General features: G+C 33.9%; 5 protein-coding genes across 5 annotated transcripts; 2 read left to right on the top strand and 3 right to left on the bottom strand.

Annotated features, from left to right (window-relative positions):
• Positions 1–6,770: 6,770 nt before the first annotated feature.
• Positions 6,771–11,036, top strand: LOC106429352 (auxin transporter protein 1). The gene is made up of 9 exons (XM_013870102.3): positions 6,771–7,073; positions 7,281–7,486; positions 7,607–7,792; positions 7,872–7,984; positions 8,074–8,257; positions 8,618–8,715; positions 9,266–9,473; positions 9,570–9,827; positions 10,512–11,036. Exons 2-9 carry the CDS (start codon positions 7,295–7,297, stop codon positions 10,752–10,754), a joined length of 1,482 nt encoding a protein of 493 aa, XP_013725556.1. The 5' UTR covers positions 6,771–7,073; positions 7,281–7,294; the 3' UTR covers positions 10,755–11,036.
• A 2,791-nt stretch (positions 11,037–13,827) lies between these two features.
• LOC106429322 (N-alpha-acetyltransferase MAK3) lies at positions 13,828–15,534 on the bottom strand. Its single transcript, XM_013870072.3, has 6 exons — positions 15,444–15,534; positions 15,303–15,337; positions 14,972–15,149; positions 14,778–14,898; positions 14,614–14,669; positions 13,828–14,295 (listed from the first exon to the last, which is right to left on the bottom strand). The coding sequence occupies exons 3-6, from the start codon at positions 15,137–15,139 to the stop codon at positions 14,083–14,085; spliced, it is 558 nt and encodes a 185-aa protein (XP_013725526.1). The 5' UTR covers positions 15,140–15,149; positions 15,303–15,337; positions 15,444–15,534; the 3' UTR covers positions 13,828–14,082.
• A 99-nt stretch (positions 15,535–15,633) lies between these two features.
• On the top strand, positions 15,634–16,340 carry LOC106429318 (30S ribosomal protein S31, chloroplastic). Its single transcript, XM_013870069.3, has 3 exons — positions 15,634–15,866; positions 15,945–16,009; positions 16,089–16,340. The coding sequence occupies exons 1-3, from the start codon at positions 15,710–15,712 to the stop codon at positions 16,221–16,223; spliced, it is 357 nt and encodes a 118-aa protein (XP_013725523.1). The 5' UTR covers positions 15,634–15,709; the 3' UTR covers positions 16,224–16,340.
• BNAC04G07180D (uncharacterized protein At4g19900) lies at positions 16,197–17,757 on the bottom strand. The gene has a single exon (XM_013870076.3). It carries the CDS (start codon positions 17,704–17,706, stop codon positions 16,492–16,494), a length of 1,215 nt encoding a protein of 404 aa, XP_013725530.1. The 5' UTR covers positions 17,707–17,757; the 3' UTR covers positions 16,197–16,491.
• A 598-nt stretch (positions 17,758–18,355) lies between these two features.
• On the bottom strand, positions 18,356–21,108 carry LOC111205128 (lactosylceramide 4-alpha-galactosyltransferase-like). Its single transcript, XM_022700537.2, has one exon. The coding sequence runs from the start codon at positions 19,579–19,581 to the stop codon at positions 18,391–18,393; it is 1,191 nt and encodes a 396-aa protein (XP_022556258.1). The 5' UTR covers positions 19,582–21,108; the 3' UTR covers positions 18,356–18,390.
• Positions 21,109–21,164: the final 56 nt, after the last annotated feature.

Below are 21,164 nucleotides of genomic sequence, written 5' to 3'. Positions count from 1 at the left end.
ATTATCTCTCCCACTCTTCCATTTCTAATCTTTTTTTTTCTGGTAAACAGAGAAGCGATTTCACTTTTTCGCCGAAAATCCAAACATTATAAATAATTTTTCTTATTGCCAATCGAGCCAAGATAGCAGTAGTTTCAGCAGGAACCTTTTTTACCACTTGGTTCAGCGGGCCTGGTTCCATTTCTAATCTTCATTACACCTTACTGCTTTTTGGAATATTATATTTTTTAACAAAAAAAGATTATTCATACCAAAAAATTGCTATACTCTACTATGAAAGCGTAGTACTCCGTGCAGTATTTGTATATATATAAAGTCTATGTATATATCTACTACGAATTACCAAATAATACTGTTACTTTGACAATATAAGACCATCTTCACTGGTTTACTCTATTTTCTACTCTAAAATAGAGTAACCTTTTAATAGAGTTTTAGTTAGCTCCAATGGTACTTTATTTTAGAGTACAAAATAGAGTGATGAACAAAAAAAAAATAAGTTACTCTATATTTGGAATAAACTTATTTTTCACTCTGTTATAGAAAAATAATATAAGCTCGTACAAGCAAGGGTTTTGTGGCGTTACAAATGTATAGTTCTCCTGTTCTTTCGTATTTTCAGTTTTATTGGTTCGTATATATTCGTTTCATCCGTGTTCTTGATTAAAGCTTGAACAATATGTACCAAAGTTTTGAACCAACAAATATATGCTTAAACAGTACAATAGTTTACTACTAGTTGTTGTTTTGAAAACTATGTAGCTAGAAGTTTCATTTTGAACTTCTGACGAATCCTTAATTATAAATATGTATATATTTTCTGTTGGTATTATTCAAGCCATGGTCTGCTACTCTGCTTATACTAATATTGGTCCCCGGTTTCTATCTGTGCAAATATATGACTTGAAAGAGACAAATATCGAACAGATGTAAATGGTCAAAGTTAAGTTTTCTTAAACTAACTTAACGACAACTCGGCCCATACGTCTTAATTACTAGAGTGTAGTTAATATGATAACGTAAATTCGCATAGTTTGTGTTAGCTGAGACCAAAGCCACACTAAACAAGGGGTTTGGCAGATCTGACTTGTAATAATTTGGAAGGAAATAATTATATAGTGTTGGTGGCAATGTGGCTCCACCATTTGAGCTTTAGTTAGGAGTGTAGTCTTTCCCATGTGACCAATGATACGAGTATATACAGTGCTAAAACATCATCAAATATATTCACATTAAAGAAAGGAGCCTCACTAACAAAATCTAAGGATTTGTAGAATTAAACACAAATAAAGATTCCCGAGATATGTCTTCGTGAGAACTGGACCCAATCGATTTGATATCTGTACAAATATATGACTAGAGCAACTATGTTAATGATCAAAAATTGTTGAACAAAATAAGAAATTAAACGGGGGTGTTCTAATAGACATACATAAAGCACGGTGTCGTGTTCTGTTTTATAATTTAATAAAAATATTTTTGTCACAATTTCTAATTCACATAGTACACATGTGAAAAAACGTATTATATCACGAGGGCGTGACAAAATTTGTAACATGATTTTATCCTAATTCCGTTAAAAATTAAAGTTTGTTAGAAGTGGTCAATTAAAGGTACCTAAGGAAGAAAAGTTAAAACTATGGGGAAAACATGGAAAAAATGGAAAAATATTTGACCTGGACATATAAAAAAAAAAAAAGGAAATGGACCTACTCGCCGATAAGGGGCTTAATGGAAAATCGTCCGATAAAAAGAAAGTATCTTTATAAATGATGAAACGGCGGCGTGTGGGGGCGCAGGTGTTCATAGTGCGCATGTTTCTTTTGTAAAGCCTCAAGCGTGTGAGTTCGTGGAGGGTCCGTTTCCGGCTTGGGTTGGCTCATCTTGTCTCGAAGCTCGAGTGTTTCGGTTCGGAGGCTAGGTCGATTAAGACCTGATTATATCTATTTGAAATTCTGAATGGAGGGTGCAAATAATTTATGTTCTTTTTGTTTTTAAAAAGTTGAGATTTAGATTCATAATCTTTCCTGGCTAAAACTAGTATTTATTTAAGTATAAGGTGATGATTGTTTCTATTAGTTTTTGGTTTTTAGATTTTGGTTTTAGATTTTGGTTTTTGGTTTTGGTTTTTAATTTTCAGCTTTTGATTTTGATTTTTGGGTTTTGGATTTTAGATTTTGGTTTTGTCGTATTCTTATTTTTTTCATAAAATAAGCAATACATTGTTTTAAAATAATAAAAAATAGTAACAAAATATTTTAAAATTACCATTAAAATTTATCAAAACATAGTGGTTGTTATTTAAAATAAAAATATTACCATGTTTAAAATTATTTTATTTTGAAGTATTATACTTAAATATAATTAATAAACTATCTATAAATTACATAAAATATTTTTTTTGTTTTTTTAGAACTTGAACGGCTATTTTTTTTCAAATTAATATAAAATATTGTATTAATAAAATATTTTAAATTTTATAATTTTTAGTTGTTGTTTAGTGTGTATAATAATTATTAAAATTATTCAATAATTTTATTTATAAATATTAATAACTAATTGGCTACAACTAATACTAAAATTATCTATATTTATTTACATATATGAAGCATATAAATTATTTTACATTAATTTTAAATGATAAAAAAATGTATGAGAATTTTATTGTTATGAAAATATTATTTATTTAATTATTAATTAATTAAAATATAGTATTTTATACAAAATAAACAAAACTCGTTTTTATATTGAAAACCCACAAAATTTGGTTTTTGGCTTTTCTTCACAAATTGGTTGAAATTTTGAAAAACTAGTTTCCCTAAATTTTAGGGAATCTATTTGTTAAAAAAACTTGATTGGCAAGTGAAATGGTTTTTGCAAAAACAAAAACTAAAAACTAAAAACTAAAACTTGATTGGATAAAAAATGGTTTAACCAAAAACAAAAACAAAAACCACAAACAATCAACCTAAATCATTCATCATGCCACAAATTTAGAACCTATACGAATAAAGTGTGTATAATAAAGAAGAGTTTTGGTCCATAACAGTGTAGAGAAAAATATATTTATGCATATATGCGTTATAATCACGTTTGATCATTTTCATTTTATTTTATTTTCTTCAACGAGATTTGATCATTTTCATATTTTCTATCTATTTTTGTTATTTTGTTCAATGATTAAAATATAATAGAAACATAATTTTGTAAATACAAAAGTTAACAGAAATAGAGTAATAATGTTAGTTATTAAAGGTGAAAACAACAACCATCCAGATACATTTATTTCAAAATGGAGATGAAACTGGAAATGCTATAATATAATACAATTTAAATTTGCGTTTCTTGGAAACCAACTCAATACTTGTTTTTCATTAACCAGTAAAAGTATAAATTTACATTAATTTTGCGTGAAACAGAAGCAAAAACAAGCATGTCCTTGGGTAAAATCTGTAGTTTCTGCACCAAATTAAAGAAGACCTGCAACATTGCCGCTTTTACATAAATTCACTCTGTATACACATTGACATAGGCTCTATCTATATTGTTTAAAAAATCTGCAAGTTGATTAAATTTCATGGATCGAGAGAGTTGTTGATTTTCTAAAGTTCCAAGAATTAGTCAAATTTCGCTGTTTACAAATAATTATACCGTTGCTTAAGAATGGGAACATTTATACAATAATCTATCCAACATTTCAGTACTATCGATCGGGCTATATAATTAGAGATAATGAGAAAACTGAGAGGGATCAAGCGGTTTTCAACTTTTTAAACAGCTGAGGAAGCAAGTTACTTACAAAACTTAGAAACAAAGATTGCCACACTCGAATAAATAAGTGCATACTCGTCGAGTCCACGAATTCTTTTTTCTTACTATTTATAATGATATTGATATTTTAACTTATAACATTTAGAAAATAGTTTATATATATATATATATATATATATTAATTAAAGACATATTTTATGACTCTATCCTGTGAGAATAAAATGTTCAGATACTAATAAATCATATGCGTGAGTTGTAAACTTGAAAATAAGTAATCATGATTGAATTGCAGCTATAATAGAACCTCTATAAACTAATAATGTTGAAATTTTGAAATTTTATCAATTTATACATATATTAATTTACAAAGTTTTCTCATTTAGATTTTTTATTTTAAAATATATTTATTCTATGATAAAAAATATTTTTTTTATGTATAGACATTAATTGTTATTTTTAAAATTTAACATTTATATTTATTTTATTTTATTATTTGGTGGATAATATATATATATATATATATATATATTGCAGATAACTTAAATGTGGTTTTAGATATAATATTATTAAATCTCATCAAAAATATATTAATTTTTAAGAAAATATAAAAATAATTCAATTGTGAATATAAAACAAAAAAATATAATAACATGTTCTTACTTATATAAAATATGTATACATATAAATTATTAATTTATAATTTTAATAGGACTATATATTGACATAGAATTTTCTAAAAAAAAATTATCTTATTATTTTATCGATTTGTATCAAATTTTGAACCGGACCAAGTTGAGACCGAAAAAATTATTAATTTATAAAGATTATTAATTTATCGAGTATTAATATATAGATGTTCTACTGTATATGTCAATTATCATTTTTTTTTTTGTCACCTGTCCATTTACGCTAGATCAAGTGGTGGTCAGACGAGCCGATTCTCCGAGGAACATCTTCGTTTGGTCGGGTCTGATCTATATGAGAAAAAATAAAGCCCCTGATCCTTGCTTATTTTGCTAACGCGTCCGCCTGACCATTCCTACTTCGAAGAATACGAGACATGTTCACATCCTCGAAATCCTCTTGTAATCTCTGGAACACTTCGATCTATGTCGCGAATATTGGCCAATCCATCGGGTTTGTAGTTATGTCCACTAGGTCCGAGCAGTCCGTCTCAAACTGTATCGTGGTTATCCTCGTGTCTCTCATATATGAGGCTTCCCAAAGTAAACCTTCCATCTCAGCATGTAAAGCTGAGGGGCTCCTGATGCACGTCCGTAATCCGAAATATTCAGAACCCATTTGATCCTTAAGACTCAACCCTAAGTCATTGACACTGCCATTATCGATCCATGACGCATCAATTTGATAGGTAAGGATTCAGGTATCCAAGGAGGCACTGTCTCAACCTCTGTAGTAGGAGGGTCGTCATGATCTTCATTTTCTTCCTCATTTTTCGTTAGCCTTCCTCCAACATTCTGCTTCAATAGACGCGTGTTGGAGAGTGTCAATCAGGGATACGACTTTCCCATTAAGAGTTTGTCGTTCCTCGTCTTCCAAATATACCAACAAATCCATGGGAAGGTATCGAATTGTCGTCTTAGTAGAGCCACCTCTTTTCTCTTCCAATACAGAAAGTTCATATTTTGGTATATAGATGTACTTAGAAAGTAATCCGGAAAAGACAGATAGTCCGATGATGCCCAAACCTGCAGGGCTGGGGGGCATTCAAAAAGAAGATGATTATCGACTCCACTGGGCCAGCACATCTAGAACAACTCCTATCGGTGCCCAAGTGTTTATAAGTGAGCCTCTCTATCGTTGCCACACAGCCCGAGATAGCCTGCCACAAGAAATGTTTCATCTTACTCGGGACTTTTAACTTCCACACATGGCTTTGAAGACACGTGATACTCGGTTCTACAATCCCTTCACGTGTAAGACTCAGCTTGGTCGATCAGAGTAAGTCATAACCGGTTTTAACTAAATACACTCCTGATTTTGTGTGGTTCCAAACATATCCATCCGAAGCAAGAATTTTTTAGCCCAAGTATCAAAGGGATATCATCTGGGTGAAAGAATTCTCATAAAAACTGTATATCCTACTCTTTGGTATCATTCCTAATAAAGAACTGAACAAGAAGTTGAGGTAGTCTGTAAACAATGTGGTCGGCAGGTCTAGGTGGTCGAGCCATTGAATCTGGAACACAAGAGTCACTTCAAACCCTCGTATCTCGACCCGTACCAATCATTTTCCGTAAACCAATAATGAGTAACAATTTTGCTGCCATGATACTACGCGATCCATATGATGGTGAGTATGTTCGTCAATCTTCCAAAGCAGATGTGTGATTATAGTACCTTCTTTTTAAAACACGTGCCAATAAAAATTCCGGGTAATAAATTAGTCTCCATAATTGTTTTGCAAGAAATACTATATTGAAATCATGGAGATCTAGAAAACCTAGTCCCCAAATAGTATTTGGTAATGAGTATTTTGCATACTCGTCATTCAATACATGAAGCCCTTGGTCCATGATCAGGTATCTTACAGAAACTTGATTGCTCCTTAAAATTAATAATATAAGCTGGATAAGATAAAAATACATATTATATTTGAAATAAACACTTAAACATAAAATAAATATATTATTTTGTTATATGTTTTTCATAATTAATAGTTTATAATTTTAATATAATATTTTATATAAAATAAATACATAAAAATATAATATTGATAAACCAAAAATATAAATATAAATAAAGTTTATAAACATAAAAATTACAAAATTTTAGTAAACATAATGTCTAAACGTGATAAACTAATTATTTATCTATCACAAATAATAAAAATTTAAAAATTATTTAAACTAAAAAATCAAATAATATATAATATTATTTTCGATATTATCGTCACCATTTGAAGCCTAATTTATTTATGTTTTTATAAAAATAATAGTATAAAAGAAATAAAAAGAGAAGATATTGGTAAGTATATAAAAAGGAGAGGGGGTGAAGTTCGAAGCATCTTATAGTTATTTTAGCTACTTCATTCCTTTTTTTGCTCTGATCAAAGAAAGTCTTTCTCCTTCTTTCCATAACTCTCTCTCTCTCTCTCTCTCCTCTGCTGCCATCTTCTGGGTTCATGCTCTGTTTCTTGAAGTCAGAGAAAGATAGAGAGAGTGGATATTTGTTTATTTAAAAGAAAGAGCAAGTGAGAACTAAAGGACCCTATCAGTTTTGGTCTTTGTTTGCTTCTGATTCCTTCTCACCTTCTTCTTCTCTTCTCTAAAAGAGATAACGTAAGTCACTCTCTTTCTCACTAAAGAAGAGAAAAACGTGAACAAAGAATAATCATTTTACACTCTGCTTTAACTGATATTCGTCTCCCAAGTCTTAGATCTCTCTCACTACTACTCTGTTTCTTCCCGTGTCTTATGTTTAGTGTTCACTTGGGTTTTGATTTTTCTTTCTATAAGGTGTTCAGACATTTTTTATTCCTTCATCAGATCTAAAGGCAAAAATGTCGGCGGGAGTGAGTCATGGTGAAGAGGCGATAGTCTCAAGCGGAAATGACAACGAAGGAGAACAGATCACCGGCAACCACACCGGAAAAACCGACGAGTACGACCCCTCTAGCGGTTCTGCACTAAGCAACTTCCTCTGGCACGGTGGCTCGGTCTGGGACGCTTGGTTCAGCTGCGCATCTAACCAGGTACAAGCTTCAATAACCCTTCAAAAAAATTGAAAATAAAAACAAGAAAATCTTTGATCAAAAAAAAAAAAAAAATCTTGATTTTCAAGAACCATCAGGAGAGATGTATTTTTTTTTCAGGTGGCCCAAGTGCTTCTGACGTTGCCTTACTCGTTCAGTCAGCTAGGGATGTTGTCAGGAATAGTGTTACAGATCTTCTATGGTTTACTCGGAAGCTGGACTGCTTATCTCATCAGTGTTCTCTACGTTGAGTACCGAGCTCGTAAAGAGAAAGAAGGCAAAAGCTTCAAAAACCACGTTATTCAGGTTATAATACAAAACTCAATCACTCACTAATCGGTTATTAACTTTGACTAAATCTTAGTACTTAATAAAATACTACCAGTGGTTCGAAGTACTTGATGGACTACTCGGTTCATACTGGAAAGCAATAGGACTCGCATTTAATTGCACTTTCCTCTTGTTTGGATCTGTAATCCAACTCATTGCTTGTGCCAGGTCTCTTTAATCTCTCTTTTAATGATCTCTCTCTCTCTCTTTAATTATTATTGGATGATTATAATAAAATGATGATTGGTTGGTTGCAGTAACATTTATTACATAAACGATCACTTGGACAAGAGAACATGGACTTATATATTCGGCGCGTGCTGTGCAACCACTGTGTTTATACCGTCGTTCCATAACTACCGTATCTGGTCATTCCTCGGCTTGGGTATGACCACTTACACCGCCTGGTACTTAGCCATCGCCTCCATTATCCACGGCCAGGTATAAATTATAATAATTATTTATGTATTTAGATTTTTTTTTTTTGTGCAACCTATTTAGATTTCTTAGAAAATATAACAATATAGATTATTACATTGTCGTTTTCATAATTTTATGCTTTGCAATGAAGTGACAGTATATGCCTTCATAAAAAAGAAAAAAATATATTCATTAAAAGGAAAAAATATTCGCATTTCTCTTTATGGCTAGGGAAAAGGAATTGAATTATTCTGTGCATCTAAACCCAAATTTGTATATATTTTTCTTCTAAAACTAGGCAATTTTAGCATTTTCTTAATATTCTCTCAGTCTAATCACTCTTTAAGATTTGTTTTTAATTGTTAATTTTGAATTTTTTAGACGGAAGGTGTGAAGCACACAGGTCCAACGAAGCTAGTGCTTTATTTTACCGGAGCTACCAATATCTTGTATACCTTTGGTGGTCACGCGGTTACTGTGTAAGTTTATTTCTTCTCATTTCTTAATGATTACTAATTAATTTATCAATTTTCTTATAGATAATTAGAAAAAATCATCAAATCCTGTCAGACGTATCACGTATAGTTGAATAACTATTTAAGTTTTTTTTTTTTGACAATGAATAGCTATTTAAGTTAAAAGCTCAAATAGCAGGAAAATTATATGATAAAATTGGTGAAATAATATTAAATTCTGAGTGCTGTATCGTTTCTTCGCCGCTTCTATTGCAGCTTTTGCCGGCAAATAAGGTGTAACTATTATTACAGTCATCACGATTATCATTATTATTTTTCTATCCTTAAAGTAGTAATAATATGTTATCTAACTTTTAATAAATAAGATTCTATGGAACTATAATAATTAATATTCCTACCCTACACTATTGAATGCCACTTAAGCACTTCTACTAGTAATAGTACCCCTCTCTGAAATGTCAAATACACCCTTTTATGCCTTTACTTATCCGATAATTTAAGATCAATTATACATATATCATATATATTATTAACGGTAAATTTAATTATGCAGTGAGATCATGCATGCAATGTGGAAACCACAAAAGTTTAAGTACATTTACTTGATGGCGACGTTATACGTTTTCACACTGACGATTCCGTCAGCTTCCGCCGTTTACTGGGCCTTCGGAGACGCACTTCTCGACCACTCCAACGCGTTCTCTCTTCTCCCCAAGAACCGATGGCGTGACGCTGCCGTTATCCTCATGCTCATTCACCAGGTATGATATATAATAACACACCTTTATATTTCTTTCTAATTTAGTAAATTTAGATCATGATCAGGTTAACTAAGTTATTGTAATATGTTCATGCAGTTTATAACGTTCGGATTTGCTTGTACCCCGCTCTACTTTGTGTGGGAGAAAGTGATAGGGATGCATGACACAAAGAGCATTTGCTTGAGGGCTTTAGCTAGATTGCCTGTGGTTATACCGATATGGTTCCTAGCTATTATCTTTCCGTTCTTCGGTCCAATCAATTCAGCTGTGGGTGCTCTTCTGGTTAGCTTCACCGTGTATATCATCCCCTCCCTCGCTCACATGCTCACTTACCGATCTGCCTCCGCTCGTCAGGTAAATGCTTTTACAATGTGTTATCCAATTATACTCGTAATTATTAAAATAAAATAAACGATCGGTGGAGCAAAATATTAAATAGCGATCAACTATGTAGTTGTGGTAGGGTTGTGAATAGATTATTGTCGTTGGAGGGCATGAATGTCTTTGTCTGAAGATAGATGGGGTTATGTGTTCCGTATCTTACGGAAGATATGATCATCATTCATCACCCGCATTCCTTGCTGGCGTCCTTCAAGCTCATTTTTTAATTATACTTTTTTATAAAAAGTTAAAATCCAAACTCGTATTTTCTGGTTAGGTTAGAATTAGTAATTGACTATGAATTGTTTTTGTTTTTTTCCTACTTTTATCAAACTCGTGTATATTATATTAACAGTAGGAAAATTAAAGTTAGAAAAGGAATAAATTGTGAGGAAAATAAGGATAGGAGAATAGGTAAGAGTCATAATCAGACATGAAAAGGAAGCTGTACAATAGTGACTCTCTGCCTAACATTAATCTAAAGTGAGAGTCTGAGTATGACAAATCATATCTCTCTCTTTGTCATGGGTCAACAAAGCTTTGGATTTTCGTCCATAACTATACGACAATACCCACAAACTCATACACTTAATCATCATCATCTCTCTCTTCACTGGTTCTTGATTTTTAATATTTGGATTTGGATTTTTCTTGTAGAATGCGGCGGAGAAGCCACCGTTCTTCTTACCTAGCTGGACGGCGATGTACGTGTTAAACGCTTTCGTGGTGATATGGGTTCTAATAGTTGGTTTCGGGTTCGGTGGATGGGCTAGTGTAACCAACTTTGTTCGTCAAGTCGACACTTTTGGTCTCTTTGCTAAGTGTTACCAATGTAAATCACCGGTTCCAGCTGCAGCAGCTGCGCATGCTCCGGTCGCCGCTTTACACCACCGCCTTTGAGAAATCTAGCCTGCAGGGTTTGATGCTTTTGTGGAGTTTTATTATAAATTATTTGTTCTTCTTTTGTGTTTTGTGTACGTATACGGGAGCGAGTAAAAGTCACGAAAATAGTGTACTTTTTACACATCCCCTTTGCATGCGTGTTAAAGCTCTTAATTTTTTTTCTTTGGGGTTTTGTATGTTTTCACTCCTTAGGTCGATAATATAGTAGCGTGTGATTTCTTAATTTGGTATTGTGAAAACAATAGGCTAAAAGAAATGTATCGTCTTCTCTTCTTTTTACTTGGCTTTATTACTGTTTTAGTATCACATAACAAATCTTATGATGCATTTTGTTGTTACCTAATGTTAAAAATGAATAATGCTTTTATTCAACTCTAAATTGATTTAATTAATGGTTACGTTTTAGCAGTATATATATTCTTTAACATTTCTGGTGCGGCTTATGAAATAAGACTAAATGTCGTATTCTTTCAAGCTCAACTAAGTATTAAATATGACCTTTTATATATATATACTTCAGACTAAAGTTAACTATTCTTATATCAAAACCTACAATCTTTTTTTTGGATCAAATATCAAAACCTACAATCAAACCGTGATAATATTACATAGTATTTGTTTATCTAAAACTATTTAGTAAAAAAAAGAAATTTTAGTTTTTGAAACTTTTACTTAATTGGGAAATAAAATGGGAACATGGACAAGTTGGACCGAGGGAGCCGGTCATTATACGTGGGGCACATGGGTGTGGGGAAGAGATCGCACGTGGCTTCATGGTCCGAGTCACGTGCCATTATTTACTTCTCACTCTTTCTCTTTGATCAGACACTTTGAAAGAATGGGATCAGAGGACCATTCTTGTCTCTCTTATTAAATATGGCATGTGTTCATAACACTACTCAATCGTTACCCTTATCATATGCTCTGGTTTCACATGTACATTGGACAAAAACTAACTATATGTACATATATGTGAATTATTAACTAATATTCTCGTTTGAATCCACTGACCATTCCTGTACTTTCAATCTGACTTTTTTTTATTGTTATTGTATTTTAAAAAATAAAGAGCTTTGGGAAAATGTCTCTTCTAATAGCAAATAATCGTTTGTTCAGAACTAAGAAGAAAAAAGATGTGACGAATGTATGTAGGACAATGACAATGTGAATGCGAATGTGAATGCGAGTGATCTTCGTTTGCTGCGAAGTTGAGCGGGACCCTTGACGTAGGGTGAAGTTAGTAACGCTGGTTAGGGAGTGGGTCGTCAAATAGTTATAACTATGTGGCCAGAGGTGAATCGTCTTTAATTTATTCTGGTCCTGGGCCACGCGACTTTATACTAGTTGAAGATGGACTATTTGTACACATGAAATCCGCTAACATGGACTTCTTTTCAGAGATGGTACCTGTCGACTGTATACGTAGCTTAATAATTTCTGCAAGTGTTATTGTTGTGGCATTAATCAAACTCAAAGATGCGTTTTGATAGAAATGTCGAATCAATTGATAGACGGCAATTATGCGCTTTATAAAGATTTAGTATATTAAAAATTAGTAATTATCCATATTGATAAAAATGGTCAAGAAATCAGTAAGCGGTAATTATGTGCTTTGTAAAGATTTATCAATACTATTAAAACAAAATCATTCTAAAAATTTACTGTAAAATGTTGTTGGACCTATTCATCAATAACTTCACATGTTTTATTTCATATTTAGCAAAAATATAGCCAAGTTAAAATATAAATAATATTATAGAAATTAACATACGTTTTTAAAAAATCTTGTGGACATTCTAAGTAATTGAGAAATTTCATGGATTTTGCATTTTATATAAACAATAATTTAGGTAGTTAAATTAAAATTCGCAAATGAAAAACAGTTTTTTAATTGATATGTATAATCATATACTATATCATATAACCATGAATAGACCAATTGTTCTATTTTTTTTTTAACTTGAGTTTATTATGTATGGTATAAAACGCAATAATTATGTGACACATGAAGTGAGAAGCCTTAAAAACAAAAAGACACATGAGATATGTCTTTTTTAAACGTAAGAGAATTATGAGATATGTTTTTTGTATTGTGAATAGATTGGTTATTTTCTATAACTATATTAGGTCACATACCATTCTATTCATTATTGAATGAATATATTTTAATAATTCTAACCTCATGTCTTAAACTCCTGTACCTTATATACACCCGTAAAACATTAAATTTGTATACACACATATATATATATATATATATATATAAATATAAATTTAGAGAATATGAAATTATTCGAGTTTTGATTAGTATATTTAGGTCACACAGAATATTTGTTTAGTTTTTAATATGATTCTCTTTTAATAGTATAAATTAAAGAATCACAAATTAAATAGTTTATTCAAATTTATATACTATTAAAAATTATATCATTTTTCCTAAAGAAATATTATCAGATTTATATAGGTTTTTATCTGATTAACCATTATCATGGGCTTTTGAGTTTTTATTTATAAGATTTTTATTTATGACGTTTTAACTAAATCCGAACCGGACTATACATAAATCATTGAATTTACTGGTTTGACCACGGATCTGGGTCGTGTACAAAAATACTAATAAAAATTGTTTACAACCCTACATATCTATTTTAAGTAAATTTTTTGTCTCACCAACTTAACAAATGTAACTCTTATAAAATATACACAAAATATTAAAATGACGTTGTAACATAAAAATGTGCATAAAATCTCAAATAAACTAATTGATAAATTATATAATTTTAAACAAAAATCATTTCCTTCTTTGATATAATACAATTTGTAACTTAATAATGTATATAAAAATCATAAAATCTAAAATAAACTAATTGATAAATTATATAATTTCAAAATCTAGTTATTTTTAAAACTCGGTAATTATCCGTGTTGATAGAAATGTCAAATGTCAAATGCAATGAAATTCATTTCCATAACATTTTTCAATTCAATGATTCAATAATGTATTTTTATCCCACTTAAAGATATCTTAGTTTTTTAGAGTTACTAAAATAAATATAAAAGAGACAATATATAATATGCAATTATAATTTTTCTATCCAAAATATGACCACCAGTTTTAATGATTGCATATTGTTCGAAAAAATAAACAAGTTTTTTTTGTTGTTGTCCTGAACAAAACTTTGGTAATTCCTTAATATGAAACAGAAGATAGTCTAGGTTATGTTCACTATCTGGAATACAGAGAAGCAATACAACATCTTCTTTTCCATGGCCTCAAGGTTGAAACTATGAAAAGGAAGTGATCGGGTTTGGTCATCATGTCATTTCAGTCACGAGGCCTTGGGAAAATCTCATGCTCCGGCTCGGTTTGATCCTCGGAAACCATTTGAGGAACATGAGGCCTTGGGAACAAAAGCTTAAGCCGAAAAGCATCCATCCCATTCAAGTAATAGTGGTGTAGCCGTTTGGCTTTTATGAACCCGAGTCTCCCATATAGAGCCAACGCTCCTTTGTTTGACACTTCTGCCTCCAACGTTACCTTCAGTCACACACAGGTTCATTAAATTTATAACGTGTAATCACACAAACATGTTCTCATCTTGTAATCAAAAGGCGCTGTGCAAGAGCAAATGCCATCAAGAAGTCCTTTTTTTTTAAATGTTGACTTACTACTAATATAACAGCTAAGGAAACACATATACAACATAAACAAACATGGTACCGTTTTAACTTTAGCAATACTAATATGTGGGATCTTATCTATAATCCTACTACCAGGTAAGGTTCTCACTCGAGCTACAAAAAATATCTCAAGTTCTTAAGAGAGGAATGAAACTTGGAAAGAGCAAGCAGATACCTCTTCACAGCCAGATTCCATCATCACTTTTATTGATCTTGTTACAAGCTCTGTGGCTGTAAAAGCACAATAAAAAAAAGGGTTAGCACAGCAACATCCAAACTTAAGAGAGGCATTACTTTGCAGTGGATCAATCACAATCGGTAGCTAGAGACAAAAATTACCTAAGCCTCGACCACGATACGGTTTGATGACAACCAACATGGCGATGTACCCTCTGTAACTCTGCCTATGCTCCCCCATCTTACACACTACGGTTCCTATGCATTTACCTTTGTGAAAGGCCTTAACCAGAAAAAAAGAAGCTACTCATCACTCAATCCATTAAAACAAGAACTAAAGAGAGTATTGTTAATACCAGGAAGCAGAGCTGAGGCCAGAGGTAGACGAAGTAGCGGTAAGTGAAGATGGAGTAAGGCTCGCTGAGTTCTTGATCCACGAGAGACATAATCAAAGGCAAGTGATGCTCGCCTGCGTAGCTAGTGTACTCAATCTCACCCTCATCGAACTCCTCTTTATCTCCCATCTCAAATATACTGAAGATTGTTACAAAAGAGAAACATCAATATTCTGAACGAACTGCTCAATTAACAGTTTAAGCAAGAATCTATAGTTCATTAGTAAATTAAAAAAATCAAATCTTTTTGGCTAAAGCAAGTTTCTTTAGGGAAAAAAGAGAGAGCGTTTACCGAATATAGTTATGCGATTGGGATTAGTGAGAACCCTATTCAAAATCACAGATCAGATAAACACGAGGTGAGAGGATTACAAAAGAGGTGTGATTATTCAGAATCCAAAATCAATGGAGGGGGGGGTGTGATGATTCTTACCGAAGTGTATGTGTCCGAGAGTTCGAACATCAAAAAGGGTTAGCGATTTGGTGACGTCAAGAAGCTACGAAGGCGAAGAAGCAGAAGAGGAAGAAGAACGATTAACACGTGACAAGCGCATGTAGGGTTTTAGAATGGACTTGGGCTTTTACAAAGCCCAATTAGAATTCAAGCCCAAAAAAATGAAGTCTTAAAAACAAGTTCGGATAACGAAAAAGCCTACCATTTCTTCAAACCTTATCTTTCCTCAAAAACACACACAGACGATGGCGTCGCTGCTAATCGGAGCTCCTCCGCGAGTCACCGTCGCATCATCTTCGAGGCTATCATCATCTCACTCGGAAACCGTCGGCGTCTCTCTCCCTTGCTTCACTCAGCAGCTGTCTCTCTCCGCTTCGTCATCATCCAGCTCAATTCCACTTGGTAAACCAGCTCAAAACAAAGCTCGCTCCTTTATTCTCTCTTGACTCGTTTAACGGCGTAAAAGCTTTCGAATTTCAGTGTACTGTGGCCGAGGCGACCGCAAAACAGCGAGAGGAAAGCGTTTCAATCACTCCTTCGGGAATGTAAGTAACAAACTTTCGATTCCGTTAAGTCACATTGAGAGAACTCGAATGTTGGGTTTTTGAATGTTTGTGTGAGCAGGCGAGGCCACGGAACAAGGATAAAGGAAGAGGGCCGCAGAGAGTACCAGTCCCTCCTGCACCACCGAGGAAGGATAAGTTTGAGAACGACGAGAAGATCAAGATTGACATCGACGAGTCCCTCTTCTCCAACTAGAGTCTTTCTTCACTTCTTGTCAGTCACTGTAATTTTATTTGAGTAGAAGATGCTGCTGCTCTTTCTTGTTGTTAAACATCTCCTCTTTCTATGAAAAAATCTGCTTTCTTGTTTTCATTGATAATGTTTCTGTAATATGAGTGATTGAGTCTTAACTTTGTTTTATTAAGAGACATTGAAAGATAAAAAAAAAAAAAACAATAATCACACTAACGAGAATCTCTACTTTATTACATAAGAGTGAATCTTTGTCTCTCTGTTTGAATCTTCAAGTGTGAGAGTCTGTAATGTTTCCACAGACTGTGCAGTGTGTGGAGATGAGTTTATGCATGACGCTTCCTTCTTCAATCTTCATCTTCCTTGTAACCTTATTCCACAGATGTATCATGTAACTTCCTTTTGTCATGTCCTGTACCGTCTTCTCTACCCATTTTACTTCTCCTGTCGTTGTGGGTTTCTTGAACAGCCTTGGGATCTTAAGCCAGTTCACTGGATAGAAACCATCCGGTGGGAAGATTGTTAGGTTGTACTCAGGTTTGTGTCCTAACCTCTGGATAACTCTAGAGACTAGGTAAGGACTGTTGTATCCCCATCTGTTCCCATCAAAAGTTGTGGAGTATTCTTGCAAAAACTCCCTCATAAGAGGATGGTAGATGTCAAAGACCATCACCGCATTGTTTAGTCTTGTCCATCTCTTGGTTTCCGGATCCAAACTCTGTGCACCTATTGCGTTTCTCAGTCCAGTCACGGAGTTGAGGAAGATGATGTCTGTGTCTAGATAGACTCCTCCGTACTTGTAGAGCACGGCGAGTCTTGTCAAGTCAGAGAGGTGCATGAACAAAGGGATGGAGCCAGGATCCATCTTACCACTCTTTAGCTTTTTCAACCAAGCTTCTGCTGGAGTGTTCTTGACTAAGAACGGGATGTCTAAGGTCGCAGCTACGAGGTTGAAGCCTTGGTCAAGTAAAGGCTTAAGGATGGTGTATCCTCTTGTTGAGTCTAAGGAGTTGGATAAGATCACCAAGCAAGCATTAGGGTTTGTGGTGAAGAGGGTGTCAACAGCTAACATCTCTCTTGGTCCAAAGGACTTTGCAGGAGATAGCCAAACCATAAAGAACTGAGCTGAGCAGTTGTTGTTGTACAGCTCTAAAACTCTTCCGTGGAACCTCTTGCTCTTGGTTGTTGACTTAAGTATCTCCAGCTCAGGCAGGTTTCTCCTGAACCAGCTGATTCTCTCGCTCTTGGTAGCTTTGGGAGGAGGTAACAACGGATCTATCTCCTCTTTTTCTTGCTGATCTGAGACCACAACAGAGACACTGCTACTACCAGTACTCATAGGGACAGTGGTTCCGGGAAGAGGAACGTTTGGTTTGAACGGTGGTTTATCGTCAGAGAGAGTACATGTTGGAGATTCCATGTAGAGGAGATTTAATAAAGCAAAAACCGCAAAGATAACCAACATCGCTAACTTCTTTGATCCCATCTTAATCTTCTGAAGACAGAACAAGAGTTTCTTCGTTGCAGATGCACCTTAGGTGGTTTAGTTTATATAGAAAGTTGTATGTTGATTAGTTCCTAACTCAAGACGGAGTAAGATTCTATCTGTGATTGGCGGTTTTGAAAATTAATTCAATATAACAAAGTTGTTTTTGTATAGGACACCGAGAACGCAAAGGTCCTAGTAGAAGTAGGAGTTAGATTTGCCTTAGGACACAAGTAAGTTTATATATCTCTTAGCCAATCACTTGGTGCCACGTTTACAGAAATTTTGGAAATTTTACTTTTTTAGTGACTCCAAATTCTAAAAAAGGAAAAACCCTAAATCCCAAACAATAATAGAGAAAAGGAAACTTGTGTATAGCTGTTTCCTTTTCTCTTCATATATATTTTGTATAATATATGTTTTAATGTTGGTTAAAACTTATCTGTTTCTAGCCTTCATCAATCACACAACACATATATAGGCATCAAGACAAAGAGAGTTCAATGTGGAGTATTGAGGTTGTGATACGTGTGTCACAAGAAAGTTGAGTGTAAGATATCAAACATCATTTATTTGACTATGAAGTGAAAAAGAGTTTACCATTTAGGGCTTAGGACAAAATCTTACACAAAATTAGACAATCAAGATTAGAGTTAAGAGTCCTAGACATTGATTTGATTCTCTTCATCTTTGGATTCCTCTGCAAACAACACAATGGTCTGAAATAATGATGTCTATGGCACTGCCTTTTTCTATCTTAAGCTTTTTGGTGATCTTGTTCCACAGATGCAGCCCATAGCTTATTCTGTTCAGCTTGATCAGATCAGCTTTGAGTAATGTAGTCTCATTGCTGCTCCTTGGCGTCTGAAACAGTCTTTGAATGTCTATCCAATTAAATGGATAGAACGCTACTGGTTGCAATACTGTGCAACTGTTACCTATCGTCTCTTGTGCTCTCTTCACTACCCTGCTTACCAAGTAAGGACCATTGTGTCCCCATCTGTTCCCATCAAAAGTGGTAGCAAACTCTTCCATGAAGCTGTAAACAAGAGGGTGTTCTTTCTCGAAGACAAGAACCGCATTGTTCAGTCTTGTCCAATTCTTTGAATCTCCTTCCACCACTGTTTGCGCTCCTATTGAGTTCTGCACCCCTTTGAAGCTTCTAGTGACGATGAAGTCTGTGTCCAGGTACACACCTCCGTACTTGTATAGAATCGCTAGCCTTGCAAGGTTTGAAAGATTCTGAGATAACGGTATCCTCCCTGGATCTCTTTTGCAGCTTTTCATTTCTTGAAACCAAGTTTTGGCCGGTGTGTTCTCTAGCAGCGTGGAAAGGTCTGGCGTGGCTGCAGACACCTTGTAACCAAGATCACGTAGCGGTTTAATGATGGTATCTCCTTGTGGAGAGTCCATGGATCCTGATACAATCATCAAGCAGCCTTGAGGATGAGATTTAAAGACGCTTTCTACAGCTAGAAGCTCTCTCTTGCCGAAATAATCTGCTGGTGAAAACCATGTCATGAAGAATCTAACCTCACATTCATCATTTAAAGACTCAAGCACCCTTTGGTGAAACTTCTCTGAAAGGTTAGTTGACTTGAAAACCTCAAATTCTCCGAGATGAGAACGAAGCCAAGCCATCCTGTATCTGCTTGTACTGTTCTTAGGAGGAGCCAATGGCTTCCTCTCCATTGTGATCATCTCAGAAGTTGGTGAAGTCCAGAAGAAAGTTGACTCTAATGACATGTTTGAGAGTATTGTTCCCACCACAACAAGCAGCATTATGAAGGCGAAAATGGCCGTAGAGAACACCGGGGAATTCGTGTGCTTGAGTTGTTCAGAGAGACTCTTCTTGTTGCTGTTATCCTTCTCCATTGTTACAAGAATGCCTTAGAACAAAGAGGGAAAGTCAAAAACCTCACAAAAGATGATAAGTTTTAAGAGTTGTAATATTAAAATGGGTTTAAAGGTGTTTTGGTGAGAGGTAGAATTCATAGATCCTATTTTCTGTTGGCTATTCTTGATTTTTATGGCTTTAAACAAAACTAACTATACAAAATATGAAATAAATGTACATTTTTATAATGTTGTTAGGTCAATCTTATGTGGGAGTTTGGTTGTCATATAGATAACATATGATTCAACTTGTGGGATATGCAGAAGATGTGCGTACCACTAACTTGTAGGAATGCCATGTTGAAGATTTTTAGTACTAAGACATATCTAAAAATTAAATATCTATTATATACTTTTATAATGTTACAATTATTAAACTTCTATAAAATTATTCATCAGCATAAACATGTATATAGTTTTAAGTGCATTTTCATTTTTTTCACAAATGCTATTTCAGATTTTTCAATGCCATACTGTTAAATAAACTAAGCCACTTGAACTTATAAATCAGCGAGATTATTAATTAGTGATTCTTATTAAATAATTTTGCCAAACTCTTTAATGATTTTATTTTTGTTGTTGCCAAACTCTTTAATGATTTAGTTGATTTTTTCTCTGCCAACTCTTTAATGATACTAATGGATTTGTGCTAAAGCAAAAGTGTTGCAGCAAAGTTAACAGATATTTCATTAATTGGACAGCATAGTACATGTTATGGTTATCAAGAAGATGACTCGTTCTTCTCCATAGAGTTTGTTGGAGCATTACTTGTAGGGCTACCCTTAGATTCCCTGAACTGCTATGCTTTATGTTCTGTACAACGATAAAAAAAACATTTGTTGTTTGGTGAGAAATTAACAAGAACTTGCAAGTTACAACTAAAAGGAACAAGAATCAGTACCATGTGTCTCAAGGCCATGTCGAGAGACGACCTAGAGAGAGTTTTTCCAATCGTATTCAAAACACTTAATACGAGTACAATCATATTCAAAATTCACAACGCAGAAAGCACTAAAAAAAAAAGAAGTACTAATCAGAATCTGATTTGTTGTTCTCAGAGTCCAAGAACTTGTCAACTGCGCTCTTACGCAGCTCAACACATCTCGTTGTTGCTGACACTAAACTCTTTGTGGTTGTGTTGTCAATACTCCTTCGAAATTTCAACAATGTGATACAGCATTAAGCAGACTGACAGCAAAATCAGTTAACCTATCACCGTGAACAGCTAACGTAATTCAAGAGCTGATCAAACCCGATATGCCTTTAGCTTTCTCGCGGCTTCGCATCTCCAAGAATAGAGAGAGTTCCTCACTAAGAAGAAGAAGAAGGAGAAATTGATTTTGTCGTATATTCACGAAACTGCCACTATTCTGTTTTTTTTTTTTTTGTCAGGTTCTCTGTTTCTTTAAGGAGATGGAGCGTTGTATGGGAGGGTATAGATGTAATGTAACTGATGTAGGTCCCAGGCACTGGATTTAAATATGAACCGTTGGATGCACATCGGCGATGACTGATCGGACGTTTGGTATTTGAATGGACAGACCAATGAAGCAGCTTCGTAT

Source organism: Brassica napus, chromosome C4 (assembly GCF_020379485.1).
Source record: "Brassica napus cultivar Da-Ae chromosome C4, Da-Ae, whole genome shotgun sequence".
Classification (NCBI taxonomy): Eukaryota; Viridiplantae; Streptophyta; class Magnoliopsida; order Brassicales; family Brassicaceae; genus Brassica; species Brassica napus.
Note: the sequence above shows the minus strand (reverse complement) of the source record. Positions and strands in the feature narration are given on the sequence as shown.

What these genes read in the sequence shown, in the direction of transcription:
- LOC111205128 (XM_022700537.2), bottom strand. Translation starts at nt 19,581, where the DNA reads ATGGAGAAGGATAACAGCAACAAGAAGAGTCTCTCTGAACAACTCAAG.
- LOC106429322 (XM_013870072.3), bottom strand. Translation starts at nt 15,139, where the DNA reads ATGGGAGATAAAGAGGAGTTCGATGAGGGTGAGATTGAGTACACTAGC. An exon ending in GGCCTCAGCTCTGCTTCCTG is followed by an intron (nt 14,899 to 14,971) that starts GTATTAACAATA and finishes TTTCTGGTTAAG; the next exon opens with GCCTTTCACAAAGGTAAATG. An exon ending in TGGAATCTGGCTGTGAAGAG is followed by an intron (nt 14,296 to 14,613) that starts GTATCTGCTTGC and finishes GTGTGACTGAAG; the next exon opens with GTAACGTTGGAGGCAGAAGT.
- LOC106429318 (XM_013870069.3), top strand. Translation starts at nt 15,710, where the DNA reads ATGGCGTCGCTGCTAATCGGAGCTCCTCCGCGAGTCACCGTCGCATCA. An exon ending in ATCCAGCTCAATTCCACTTG is followed by an intron (nt 15,867 to 15,944) that starts GTAAACCAGCTC and finishes TTCGAATTTCAG; the next exon opens with TGTACTGTGGCCGAGGCGAC. An exon ending in TCAATCACTCCTTCGGGAAT is followed by an intron (nt 16,010 to 16,088) that starts GTAAGTAACAAA and finishes TTGTGTGAGCAG; the next exon opens with GCGAGGCCACGGAACAAGGA.
- BNAC04G07180D (XM_013870076.3), bottom strand. Translation starts at nt 17,706, where the DNA reads ATGGGATCAAAGAAGTTAGCGATGTTGGTTATCTTTGCGGTTTTTGCT.
- LOC106429352 (XM_013870102.3), top strand. Translation starts at nt 7,295, where the DNA reads ATGTCGGCGGGAGTGAGTCATGGTGAAGAGGCGATAGTCTCAAGCGGA. An exon ending in TCAAAAACCACGTTATTCAG is followed by an intron (nt 7,793 to 7,871) that starts GTTATAATACAA and finishes AAATACTACCAG; the next exon opens with TGGTTCGAAGTACTTGATGG. An exon ending in CCTCCATTATCCACGGCCAG is followed by an intron (nt 8,258 to 8,617) that starts GTATAAATTATA and finishes TGAATTTTTTAG; the next exon opens with ACGGAAGGTGTGAAGCACAC.